At 43.8% G+C, this 14,050-nt stretch overlaps 1 protein-coding gene across 1 annotated transcript in view; it reads right to left on the reverse strand.

Annotated features, from left to right (window-relative positions):
- The window catches only part of AP4E1 (adaptor related protein complex 4 subunit epsilon 1), a 52,652-nt gene that overhangs the window by 12,864 nt on the left and 25,738 nt on the right, over positions 1–14,050 (reverse strand). Inside the window, exons 13-15 of the mRNA XM_075273451.1 lie at positions 7,676–7,794; positions 4,601–4,903; positions 3,945–4,059 (exon numbers count right to left, since the gene is read on the reverse strand). Coding sequence (XP_075129552.1) covers positions 3,945–4,059; positions 4,601–4,903; positions 7,676–7,794 — 537 coding nt within the window. The remainder of the gene's footprint in view (positions 1–3,944; positions 4,060–4,600; positions 4,904–7,675; positions 7,795–14,050) is intronic.

The raw sequence follows: 14,050 nt of genomic DNA on the forward strand, positions 1-14,050 counted from the left end.
GCTGACCAAGGCAAAAGATCTACTAGGGCGGGGCTGGGCTGTGGGCGGAGCCGGGCTGTGGGCGGGGCCAGACGGGCTTGTGGGTGGGGCGGGCATGTCTGTGGGCCGGGCCAGGCATGTGGGCGGGGGCAGGCGGATCGTGACAGCAGGAGACAGTGGCGTTCTGTGGCTGCCCAGGGATCCCAGCTGTCTGCTTCTTCACAGCGCAGGCTGAGAGTTATCTCTGGACACTGGTAGGCTGCGGCAGCCCCACCTGCCAGTGTCCGGAGATGACTCTCAGCCTGCGCTGTGAACAAGAAGACACTGGGGATCCCTGCATCCCACGAGCGACCCATACGTGCTTTGCGATCTACCAGTAGATCGCGATCGACGTATTGGGCACCCCTGCTCTAGATAAACTAAGGACAGAAGCAAGAAGGAGGAGTCAGGAGTGGTAATAGTCCGATCTTTAATCATATGATTAACAACTTAAAGAAGATTTCCAGTCTCAGGGTTTCTCCTGCTCCCCTGTCCCCTCTCTCCTCTGTTTCTCAATGTCATGCTTAGCCTGTGTGATGTACAGGTCAGGCCATGAATATGTGAATGCTTTAAACCATACACTGTTACTTCCGAATTTACACAGAGCCATAACAGAGGCACAGACCATGCACTTTTCTAGTCCTTATCAGGGATCTGCAGCTAAGTACACTTTGCAGAGCTGACAGAAGGCTTCATTAGCCAATCAATCTTGGGCACATGCGGCTTTATATACCACTAGAAAGCTGACAGTGCACTATCAACTTTCCAGTTATGTGCCCCGGGGCAGAAGATATCAGTGCTGTTATAATGGCAATGATCTCTGCCCACTATCAGAAGGGCCTTCCTGACAGTCTAGCTGGGCTGTGAGGAACGCCCCCTCTGACAGTATTCGTCCATAGACTAGTACTAGTATTAACATTTCTATAAACATTTCCCTGTTTTGCAGCATGTACAGTTATAAATGAAGCAACTTTGATTTCATTAAAAAGTTCCTACTGTTTTGTGCCTACGGCTCTAATGCATATCAATATGTCTCCAAACCACATATGTAGAGAGATCCTTCAATTATTTTTTATTCTACTCCCTCAGTCACCTACAGAGAGTAGAAGACTCAGCAAATGAAAGGTAGTAGCTTATAAGACTGCAGATTACACTAGTCTGTAACCATAAAGACACATAGGCATTAGAGATGAGCGAACACTAAAATGTTTGGGGTTTGAAATCCGATTCGAACAGCCGCACACTGTTCGACTGTTCGAACGGGTTTTGAACCCCATTATAGTCCATGGGGGAAAATGCTCGTTTCAGGGGTACACAACATTCGATCAAATTCTACTTACCAAGTCCATGAGTGAGGGTCGGGCTGGATTCTTCTCCCTTCGCAGCGTCCCAGTGTCCTCTTCCGGCCTTGAATTCACTCTGCTAGGCATCGGACACTACAAGCGGACATGCGCAGTCGGCTCTGCCCAGGCCCGATGCCTGGCAGATTGAATTCAGAGCCAGAAGAGGATGCGGGGACGCTGCGCAGGGAGAAGACTTCTAAAGGTAAGAGAAGAACCAGCGTTGATTGGCAATGGTATAGCATTCTGCCAATCAACGCTGGTTCTGCATCGAATTTTAACTTCGAACAGCTAGTAGTATTTGATCAAGTACAAGTATTTCGAATACCGTAATATTCGATTGAACACCTACTCGATCGAGTACTACTCGCTCATCTCTAATAGGCATGCATAGTAGCTGTATACGCAAAACAGTAGGGGATTTTATTCAAGACTATGTGGTTAAAATGTGGTTTTATTATTTTATTGCTTTGAGCAATAAAAATTCTAAAACTAAGTGCCAGGCTTACCTAATTTACTGTGACCGTGTTCTACTTCAGGCCGTAAAGTTCTATACCATTTGCACAGCTAATAAAGTCTAACATTTTTTGTTGCATACAATGACCTCATTGGCATTTATACTAGACAGGAGCATGTAGTATTACGTATGATCAGATAGCTCTCTGATGAATGTAGCCTAATACTGTTATAAAGTGTAATCCAATATTAGCTTGAAGCCAGAAAACCCTGGATAACCACCAAAAGCATCATGAGCCATTCCAACACATACACAACACTAAATACTAGTCAAGAGTCCAGCAAGGCCAGCTATAGTGACCAACTGCATTTCAAGCCTATTACATGCAATGTTTTTGCAAAGTGTTTAGTTACATTTTTGAAGGTTTTGATAGGTCTTACCTTTCATTTAAGCTAAATATAAAAGAAATATCATACAGTCCATTAATGATTTCTGCCTATTCTTAAAATATGCCATTCTTTCTGGTCTACCAGCTGCATGCCAAGAAAATCTGCATTTCTAATTTGAGTAACTTTTCTAAGCAGGAGAAAGATGATTTGGATCTTCTTCGGCACAGTTTTTTTTTTTTTTTTTTTAATGTAGATTGTGAGCCCACATTGTACATTTTTCCCCCCCTTTTTGGAATATGGGATGGAAATCCATGCAAACACGGGGAGAACATACAAACTCCTTGCAGATGGTTTTTTGCCCTTGGTGAGATTTGAATACCAGGACCCCAGCACTGCAAGGCTGCAGTGCTAACCACTGAGCCACCGTGTGGCCTCCGGCATTGTTTAATTCATACAAAATTTTAATAAAATCTCATCTTTCTTTCTTCGACTGCCGCACGTCTCCTTCTGTACTAATGTGTGCAGCCTGAAAGGAAAGTGAGCCTGAATATGTCTGGGAATGGGGGTTGAAATGGAACATGGAGAGTCTAAACTGAAGTGGTAGGGTGATAAGGAACCACTTTTGTGGCTACATGTGGAATGAGCATTATCAATGTTGGTGGGATGAGGTACCATGGAAGGAGCATAGTGACTACTATGGTTTGGGGGAAGAACCGTGGGAAACATGCTTAATGCTATTCTGGGGATGGGGGAACCAGGGAGAATGAGCTTTTTAACTACTATGGGGATGTGGGGGAACAAGGATCACGCTTTGTGACTCTTCTAGGGGGTGAGGGGCTTATGGTGATCCTGATTACTGATTGGGAACAGGCTTTGTGCCTACTTTGAGTCTTGGGTAATATGGTGTGATGTGAAAGTGATTGCTGGGGATGGAGGTGATGGTGAATAAGCTTTGTGACTACTTTTGGGGTGGGGTAATTTGGTAAACCTAAATATGACTGCTGGGAAGGAGAGATGATAGAGAATGGGGGGGGCATCAATACTGTGGATGTGTGGAGAATTATATACACTGTGCAGTCAGAAGAATTGCTACAGTAGTCTATTGATTTGTATACCTAGGTCCCTCAAAGCTCAAATTATTCCCTCTCAGACACGACTGACTCTGCTCTATTCCATGAACCTGCAGCGTGAATAGAGCCGAGTCAGTGCTCACAGTCTTCCGGCACACTGCTGTATGGCAAAATTCGGAGCTCTGGGACACCTATACATAATATATTTTAATAATAAAGCTCATCCAGTCAGGGGAATGTACTAGTAAGCTTTATTTTCCCTGCATAACCCATTTTATTAAATGCTGCGCTACTGTCCCCTATTTGAACACACCATGGCCACATCTTGACGACATCATGAGAATGAATGTCTAGGTTTAATCTTCATTATAATTAATTACAATTTGGTGTCTAAGTATTAGTTTTGGCTCCTAAATTTGGAGCACTGCTTAAGGCGTTTTCTAGGATTTTTAAGTGAATAAACGCTATGCTGCAGTACCCAATGACAGTCACTACACAGAGCTGCCTACTTCCAGTATTGATCCGAGCTGATACGTGGGCACAAGTGTTGGCCCACCACCAATCTTGATATTTTTAACTTTACTTGAAAGAGGAGGTACACCACTTTTCAAGTGCAATATGGGTTGTTACTTAAATAAAAATAAATGCTAGAATGAAATAGGACATCTACCTTTTTCCCGAGACAGCTTTTCCTCTTGGCGCTGATGATGAGGCTTATATGGAGCTGCACCATTACTAAGGGCCTCAGCCACAAATCCATCCAGAAAAGACAGAGAAGCATCAACCTGCAACCAAATTATAATACACAAATTATAATGCACACAATTGAATACAGCATCATGGATACAAGAAACATTGAATGAAACATACTGAAAAAAAAAATAGCATAAGGATGATTGTTTCTATCCACAATATTATGAAATGCAGAGCTATGTGGTTTTAATAAAAGTTTTCATGCTGGGCCTCCTAGTTCATGATTACCATTGCAGAATTACAAGACGGACATTTAGACAAGTGGGCAGTGGGAGTTACCAATGTAATGCTCCAGCATAATTCCAATTGTGTGGAAAGTTGAGTGACCACCCAATGGGAAACTGTATACTTTGGAAATCTAGCACTTTTTAGGACAAGATACCAGACATACAAGTAACTCAGGGTCTTATAATACTAGAATTTTTATGTTGAATTTTGGACTACTGCAATATAATTAACTTTAGCAAAGTGAGACTACAAAGATTGGATCAGCACTTTTAGTTCACATGACTCTATATAATCTGGCAGCAGTTGTGACCAGCACTGAATAGAATATTGTGAACTCATATTTACCAGTAAATCTTCACAGCAGGAATTGAGTGGAAAAAATCTCTGTATTAGTGGTCTGTCTTCCCATAGCGCTTTTAATTCGCAGGCCTGCTGCCGCATTCCCGTGTCCAGGCAGGTTGAGAATTTTTGGATTAGTTGATCTACTAATGAGGAATGTGGAGTGATCGCCGCCAACTTTGTTATTGCAGCCATAATCCAGGCCGATGTATCAGAAGTTACAGAGCTTTGTAGCAGAACATTGTTAAGTTTAGATATTACTGACTCTGCAGGAACCTGCTCTGCCAGATAGGAATATTCTCCTAGTACCTGAAAACACAAAAGCTATACATGAGACACGTGAGCAGTAGTCCAGTAATTCTGAATTATTGAATATCATCCCCAAACAGTATATAAAACTAACATATGAATTAGCAGAGCTGCTAAGACATGAAAGCAAATCTTTCACCAAGAAACTCAATATCAAACCAACCACAGGGGACATTATGATAAGCACCATCATACATTTAGGTAGCACAACAGATGTACCACTTATGTAAATGAGGCTCAAGTGCAATGAGGCGGACCAGAGCTTCAGGTTTTTTAACTTGAATACAGAAATCTTGGAGGATCTGGCACACTTGAGCCTACTTTGTATGTTTATAAAACTATCTATTTGTCTAAAGGTAAGATGGTGTTCAGCATAATATCACCTACAATGTAATGTGGCTGGTTTGATCTGGTGACTCCATCTAATAGGACAAGGGGATACCGAGCTGATCTTCGTGTAGTATGTCAAGAGATTATAAGAACTGTTGAAGACAGACAGATGTCTGCTCACCTGGAGGGTTGTGAAGATGTCACAACAACACCACATATATAAGCCTGGGAAGGTGAACCAGGTGCAAGGGCAGCAGCTGAAGAACGTCCCGAAGATGAGAAGATAGCCACAGGAAAAAAGACCAACCCAACCGAATAGGGCCAAGGACAGCGCTCACCCAGAAATTTTAGAAACCTTCTTTATTGGACAACAATCAATGTAAATGGTACCATGCATTTCGGCCCCATAGGTCCTTTGGCTTATGGCACTTGACAAAGGATCTATGGGTCCGAAATGTGTTGTGCTATTTACATTGATTGTTGTCCAATAAAGAAGGTTTCTAAAATTTCTGGGTGAGCGCTGTCCCTGGCCCGATCCAGTCGGGTTGGTCTTTTTTCCTGTGTCCATTTAATAGGCGAGTAGGATAACTGTAACCAATGCTAGGAGCAGGGTTACAAATAAGATAACTTTATACACAATATTTACCTATAACCCAAAACAACAGTTCAGAAATTGAATGCAAGTCATTGGGAAAGAGCACTTTAAATGTATACGTCCACCTTTAAAAGGGACCTCTCACCACCGCCACACCTTTTTGTATCCTTTTCAATAGGCGTTGCAAAGAGGTGATGACTATTATAGGATGGAAAGAGTTGCTGTTACTGGAGGTAGTGAAACGCCCTCCATTAATTTTATGTTATGGTTACATACAGATTCAATACACTTCAAACTCCTGATCAATCACCTCTCCTGACATGTCTGGTCTTAGTAAATAATTGTATTCTACAGATTATAAAAGTTCTGCAGTAACTTTTAACTCTAAACTGCGCTGTTTCTCTGGTATTCTCACTAAATTATGAATAAATTGACAATAAGGTGTTACTATATGGGGGAGTGTAGGGAACTCTATGACAAGAGAAATGCTAACACCAAACTGTCATTTTATTTATATATTTCATGGAAGAATAATACAGGAATAGAACTAGTTATGAAGAAATGATAAAGCAGAATTCAGATTTCTCAGAAAATGCAAGAATTTACTAAAATAGACATGTCAAGAAAGGAGGGAGCTCCTTTTAAAAGACCCACCGATGTGGTTATAGAATACAGGGGCTTTGAAGAGGACCCATTCATGAAGCTTGTTATGGAAGAAGCTTCCAGTTATGGTCTAAGTGAGGAAGACAATTGCTTCAAGTATAAATAACTGTATTAAACATACATAGAACCAGTTCTAGTAAAACTAGGTTCTAAAGTGCCAGCACCCCTGATACATCAGTTTAGTAAGGCTGGGTTCACATCCGTGCTCGATATCCATCTGGAGCAGATCTGTCTAAAAATCACTGCATGAAAAAGTCCTGCAAGTCTGACTTTTTTCATCCAGCGATGTTAAAAAATAAAGAATATATATATATATATATATATATATATATATATATATATATATTTCAAAAAGATACAGTATATGGTCAATTCCGTCCCCTTGGGCCCCTTTGCAGTTTGCTTTTGTTAACCAAGTATATCTAAGTGTGATCTGTATTTAGGTCTCTGCATTATGCAAGTTGGCCTTACTGTTCTCATTATGAAGTGCCCCTACACAACCTGGATACTATCACACCCTAATGAAAATGAGAATGGTAAAGCCCAGTTGGTGATTTATTCACCAATTTCCAGGAGGGAAAACAAAAGAACAGCACAAAGCAGCATTGTTATTTCATGGGACCCATAGACCCCCCCCCTCCCATTATAGTCTTTGGGGGTCTCTGCAGGTAACCGCTTTTTAAGCGGACAGGGTTTTTGCCTTTTGGGCGCCCAAGTGGACTCAAACCCAAACACCGGTGTGAACCTAGCATAATACAAAAGCTGTACTAGGTAAACCAGAGATGGAGCATGGCATGTGAGGTTATAACTAAATGTTTACAACCTCTTCAATAAAATAAAGTATGGACTAGCATGTATGAACAAGGTGGAACTTTTGTAAAACCAGAACTAAAGCAATATTTTAATGAAATAAATCCACAAGTAATTAAAGTCAAATTCCTTCCCAATGTTTCCTGTAAGCAGATTTCAACTTTTGCAATTTGGGAAATGTGAAATGTTGTTGTACTTATAAGAAAATCCTCGGCTAGCGAGTGCGGCGGGTATAATTAGAAGTTAGCCAGTGTGAAACAGCCAATTTACATGGCAGCTCAGAAGCGAACAGCCTGGCCTATGAATAGAAAATGCTAATGTCTGCTTCATGTATCCAAGCACAAAGACAGGCTTTTCACTAATATCTTCCTCACCCAGCTGATAACCTGTAGGAAGCGCTGGGGATAATGCACATTCTCCATTTCCAGCAAGGCAAGATAAGACTGCACTGCATACAGCCTCAGCTGTCCATCTTCCTTTTCATCACCAAATCCTGGAGAGATGAAAAATTACATTTTAGACAGAGAGAGCACAAGCTGGACAAAGGCATGTCGAAATAAACTTTCCTCACCCTTACAAACCGCAGACCTGTCAGTCTTGGGATATTATACAGGAATGGTGTGCAGGCACAATGATTCCGGTTACACAGGGTTTATTGCAAACCTTCAGCCTCCAGTTGTTATATTTTAGCAAGATAGCAGAAATGCTGCTGGAGGCTGGAGGGAAAAATAAACTGATACAAAAACACAAAGGAAACCAAATAGGGGAATGGAAATCAGGTCTCAGCCAGCAAAGCGCAAAATAAAATATTAACCATCTCCCTGCCAAATATAGATCTATAAAGTCTCCATACATTCTAATGAAGGGCTCATTAAAGGGAGCCTTGTCAGGAGGTTCATGATGCCCAATCTTTGGGGTTTTAGAATAAAACATAGGTGTTTGTAACAAGTAGTACTTTGTGCCGCCCATGATTGAGGGATCGTATGTCCTAATAGGGAGTCTACCAACATAATGATCTATTCTAAACCATCAATGTGCTGCTGGAGGGGTGGGTTAGTGAGACAGTGAACATCTTTTCATCTACATGTAAATTCAATATATATAAGCCCAGAAGAGCACCCATTTTTGTCACCCAGTGTCAGCCCCTAACAAAGATTGAGAGGTCCTGATATATTACAACCACACATGGCAGACTTGGCCACATCCAGCATCCACCAAATAGTTCATTTGCACAAGGATTAAAATCAGTTTTCAGCAGGAAGATGTGCACAGTTTGACATAAAAAAGGTAGGTTCACTATGCTACAAACAACTCCCTACAACAGCATATACTGGTAGGTGGTTTTACAAGAGGTTTGCAACATCCATAGATTGTGAAGATGACAGCCACCAAAGGTGTTCACAGCCCAGCTACAGAAAGTGGACAGCTTCTATAAAAAGGAATGTGCCACCAATGTCTTAAGTTTAAGTAAAACTGGATATTGATATCTATCACTTTTTTTCAATCTGTTTTTGTTCTCCGATTGTAGACTTTTCATTCTGTTTTCTGTACACAATTATGGGGTCTGCCATCTTGTCTAAGCCTCTCGTCTGTTCTGTTGACAGCATTTAGTGATATGCTTTACAGCACTGTCATGGCCATAGGCAACAATAGTTTAGAGCTGACTCACAGTGATCTATGTATTAAGTATATAAGATGGGGGGAGTCTTTTCTCCTCCATACATCACCAGGTATGGACAAATTCTTTATAACTTTGCATATGGATCCCTGATTTGCTTTAATATATCTGTAACTACTAAATTGCAAGTATATTTGGGCTATGCATCTTAGTTTGGAAGGATGGGAGCATTTTGTGCTGTTTATAAAACACTATTATGTGCTAATGTGAATTTGCACCAGATAGCATTTTCCTGGTGTATACAGAGGTGTACTGCCATTCATGGACTAACTTGTGATGTTTTGAACCAGTTTTATTTAGGTTTTTTTTTATTGTTTTGCATCTGCAAGTATACTTGTGCTATGCATCTTATTTTAGAAGTATGGGAGCATTATTTTTTTTTGCTGTTTATAAAATAGGGTAATTTGTGCTGATGTGAATTTGCACATATATTATATATACCATCAATTTTCTGGTGTATATGGGTATATGGAGGTATACTGCAATTCACGGACTAACTTTTGATGCTCTGTACCAGTTCTTGGATTTTTTGCACCTCTACACAAGAACCCCATGAGTCACATAGATAGTGAGATACCATCTATGTGACTGTAGCTTTTTAAACTGAATGCACCTTGATTTTTATACCATCTTAAGCTTGTTTATCATGTGGAGCCTGAACTTAGATCATTTTTGGTCTATATCTTACTGCGATCTCAACACCTAGTCTGAATTGCCTACTTACATAATACATACATATTAGATTAGTTATTAGAGATGAGCGAACACTAAAATGTTCGAGGTTCGAAATTCGATTCGAACAGCCGCTCACTGTTCGAGTGTTCGAATGGGTTTCGAACCCCATTATAGTCTATGGGGAACATAAACTCGTTAAGGGGGAAACCCAAATTCGTGTCTGGAGGGTCACCAAGTCCACTATGACACCCCAGGAAATGATACCAACACCCTGGAATGACACTGGGACAGCAGGGGAAGCATGTCTGGGGGCATAAAAGTCACTTTATTTCATGGAAATCCCTGTCAGTTTGCGATTTTCGCAAGCTAACTTTTCCCCATAGAAATGCATTGGCCAGTGCTGATTGGCCAGAGTACGGAACTCGACCAATCAGCGCTGGCTCTGCTGGAGGAGGCGGAGTCTAAGATAGCTCCACACCAGTCTCCATTCAGGTCCGACCTTAGACTCCGCCTCCTCCGGCAGAGCCAGCGCTGATTGGCCGAAGGCTGGCCAATGCATTCCTATGCGAATGCAGACTTAGCAGTGCTGAGTCAGTTTTGCTCAACTACACATCTGATGCACACTCGGCACTGCTACATCAGATGTAGCAATCTGATGTAGCAGAGCCGAGGGTGCACTAGAACCCCTGTGCAAACTCAGTTCACGCTAATAGAATGCATTGGCCAGCGCTGATTGGCCAATGCATTCTATTAGCCCGATGAAGTAGAGCTGAATGTGTGTGCTAAGCACACACATTCAGCACTGCTTCATCAAGCCAATACAATGCATTAGCCAGTGCTGATTGGCCAGAGTACGGAATTCGGCCAATCAGCGCTGGCTCTGCTGGAGGAGGCGGAGTCTAAGATCGCTCCACACCAGTCTCCATTCAGGTCCGACCTTAGACTCCGCCTCCTCCGGCAGAGCCAGCGCTGATTGGCCGAAGGCTGGCCAATGCATTCCTATGCGAATGCAGACTTAGCAGTGCTGAGTCAGTTTTGCTCAACTACACATCTGATGCACACTCGGCACTGCTACATCAGATGTAGCAATCTGATGTAGCAGAGCCGAGGGTGCACTAGAACCCCTGTGCAAACTCAGTTCACGCTAATAGAATGCATTGGCCAGCGCTGATTGGCCAATGCATTCTATTAGCCCGATGAAGTAGAGCTGAATGTGTGTGCTAAGCACACACATTCAGCACTGCTTCATCAAGCCAATACAATGCATTAGCCAGTGCTGATTGGCCAGAGTACGGAATTCGGCCAATCAGCGCTGGCTCTGCTGGAGGAGGCGGAGTCTAAGATCGCTCCACACCAGTCTCCATTCAGGTCCGACCTTAGACTCCGCCTCCTCCGGCAGAGCTAATGCATTGTATTGGCTTGATGAAGCAGTGCTGAATGTGTGTGCTTAGCACACACATTCAGCTCTACTTCATCGGGCTAATAGAATGCATTGGCCAGCGCTGATTGGCCGAATTCCGTACTCTGGCCAATCAGCACTGGCTAATGCATTGTATTGGCTTGATGAAGCAGTGCTGAATGTGTGTGCTTAGCACACACATTCAGCTCTACTTCATCGGGCTAATAGAATGCATTGGCCAATCAGCGCTGGCCAATGCATTCTATTAGCGTGAACTGAGTTTGCACAGGGGTTCTAGTGCACCCTCGGCTCTGCTACATCAGATTGCTACATCTGATGTAGCAGTGCCGAGTGTGCATCAGATGTGTAGTTGAGCAAAACTGACTCAGCACTGCTAAGTCTGCATTCGCATAGGAATGCATTGGCCAGCCTTCGGCCAATCAGCGCTGGCTCTGCCGGAGGAGGCGGAGTCTAAGGTCGGACCTGAATGGAGACTGGTGTGGAGCTATCTTAGACTCCGCCTCCTCCAGCAGAGCCAGCGCTGATTGGCCGAATTCCGTACTCTGGCCAATCAGCACTGGCTAATGCATTGTATTGGCTTGATGAAGCAGTGCTGAATGTGTGTGCTTAGCACACACATTCAGCTCTACTTCATCGGGCTAATAGAATGCATTGGCCAGCGCTGATTGGCCGAATTCCGTACTCTGGCCAATCAGCACTGGCTAATGCATTGTATTGGCTTGATGAAGCAGTGCTGAATGTGTGTGCTTAGCACACACATTCAGCTCTACTTCATCGGGCTAATAGAATGCATTGGCCAATCAGCGCTGGCCAATGCATTCTATTAGCGTGAACTGAGTTTGCACAGGGGTTCTAGTGCACCCTCGGCTCTGCTACATCAGATTGCTACATCTGATGTAGCAGTGCCGAGTGTGCATCAGATGTGTAGTTGAGCAAAACTGACTCAGCACTGCTAAGTCTGCATTCGCATAGGAATGCATTGGCCAGCCTTCGGCCAATCAGCGCTGGCTCTGCCGGAGGAGGCGGAGTCTAAGGTCGGACCTGAATGGAGACTGGTGTGGAGCGATCTTAGACTCCGCCTCCTCCAGCAGAGCCAGCGCTGATTGGCCGAATTCCGTACTCTGGCCAATCAGCACTGGCTAATGCATTGTATTGGCTTGATGAAGCAGTGCTGAATGTGTGTGCTTAGCACACACATTCAGCTCTACTTCATCGGGCTAATAGAATGCATTGGCCAATCAGCGCTGGCCAATGCATTCTATTAGCGTGAACTGAGTTTGCACAGGGGTTCTAGTGCACCCTCGGCTCTGCTACATCAGATTGCTACATCTGATGTAGCAGTGCCGAGTGTGCATCAGATGTGTAGTTGAGCAAAACTGACTCAGCACTGCTAAGTCTCTGCATTCGCATAGGAATGCATTGGCCAGCCTTCGGCCAATCAGCGCTGGCTCTGCCGGAGGAGGCGGAGTCTAAGGTCGGACCTGAATGGAGACTGGTGTGGAGCGATCTTAGACTCCGCCTCCTCCAGCAGAGCCAGCGCTGATTGGCCGAATTCCGTACTCTGGCCAATCAGCACTGGCTAATGCATTGTATTGGCTTGATGAAGCAGTGCTGAATGTGTGTGCTTAGCACACACATTCAGCTCTACTTCATCGGGCTAATAGAATGCATTGGCCAATCAGCGCTGGCCAATGCATTCTATTAGCGTGAACTGAGTTTGCACAGGGGTTCTAGTGCACCCTCGGCTCTGCTACATCAGATTGCTACATCTGATGTAGCAGTGCCGAGTGTGCATCAGATGTGTAGTTGAGCAAAACTGACTCAGCACTGCTAAGTCTCTGCATTCGCATAGGAATGCATTGGCCAGCCTTCGGCCAATCAGCGCTGGCTCTGCCGGAGGAGGCGGAGTCTAAGGTCGGACCTGAATGGAGACTGGTGTGGAGCGATCTTAGACTCCGCCTCCTCCAGCAGAGCCAGCGCTGATTGGTCGAGTTCCGTACTCTGGCCAATCAGCGCTGGCCAATGCATTCTATTAGCCCGATGAAGTAGAGCTGAATGTGTGTGCTTAGCACACACATTCAGCTCTACTTCATCAGGCTAATAGAATACATTGGCCAATCAGCGCTGGCCAATGCATTCTATTAGCTTGATGAAGCAGAGTGTGCACAAGGGTTCAAGCGCACCCTCGGCTCTGATGTAGCAGAGCTGAGGGTGCACAAGGGTTCAAGTGCACCCTCGGCTCTCCTACATCAGAGCCGAGGGTGCGCTTGAACCCTTGTGCAGCCTCGGCTCTGCTACATCAGAGCCGAGGGTGCGCTTGAACCCTTGTGCACACTCTGCTTCATCAAGCTAATAGAATGCATTGGCCAGCACTGATTGGCCAGAGTACGGAATTCGGCCAATCAGCGCTGGCCAATGCATCCCTATGGGAAAAAGTTTATCTCACAAAAATCACAATTACACACCCGATAGAGCCCCAAAAAGTTATTTTTAATAACATTCCCCCCTAAATAAAGGTTATCCCTAGCTATCCCTGCCTGTACAGCTATCCCTGTCTCATAGTCACAAAGTTCACATTCTCATATGACCCGGATTTGAAATCCACTATTCGTCTAAAATGGAGGTCACCTGATTTCGGCAGCCAATGACTTTTTCCAATTTTTTTCAATGCCCCCAGTGTCGTAGTTCCTGTCCCACCTCCCCTGCGCTGTTATTGGTGCAAAAAAGGCGCCAGGGAAGGTGGGAGGGGAATCGAATTTTGGCGCACTTTACCACGTGGTGTTCGATTCGATTCGAACATGGCGAACACCCTGATATCCGATCGAACATGTGTTCGATAGAACACTGTTCGCTCATCTCTATTAGTTATCAAATATAGGGATATTAGACTCAGGATATATTTTTGGTGCCGTTTGCATTTAATTTGTATATATTTATATGCTTGACCTACTGTCCCCTAAAACACGACCTACTGTC

This window comes from Leptodactylus fuscus, chromosome 5, assembly GCF_031893055.1.
Source record: "Leptodactylus fuscus isolate aLepFus1 chromosome 5, aLepFus1.hap2, whole genome shotgun sequence".
Lineage (NCBI taxonomy): Eukaryota > Metazoa > Chordata > Amphibia > Anura > Leptodactylidae > Leptodactylus > Leptodactylus fuscus.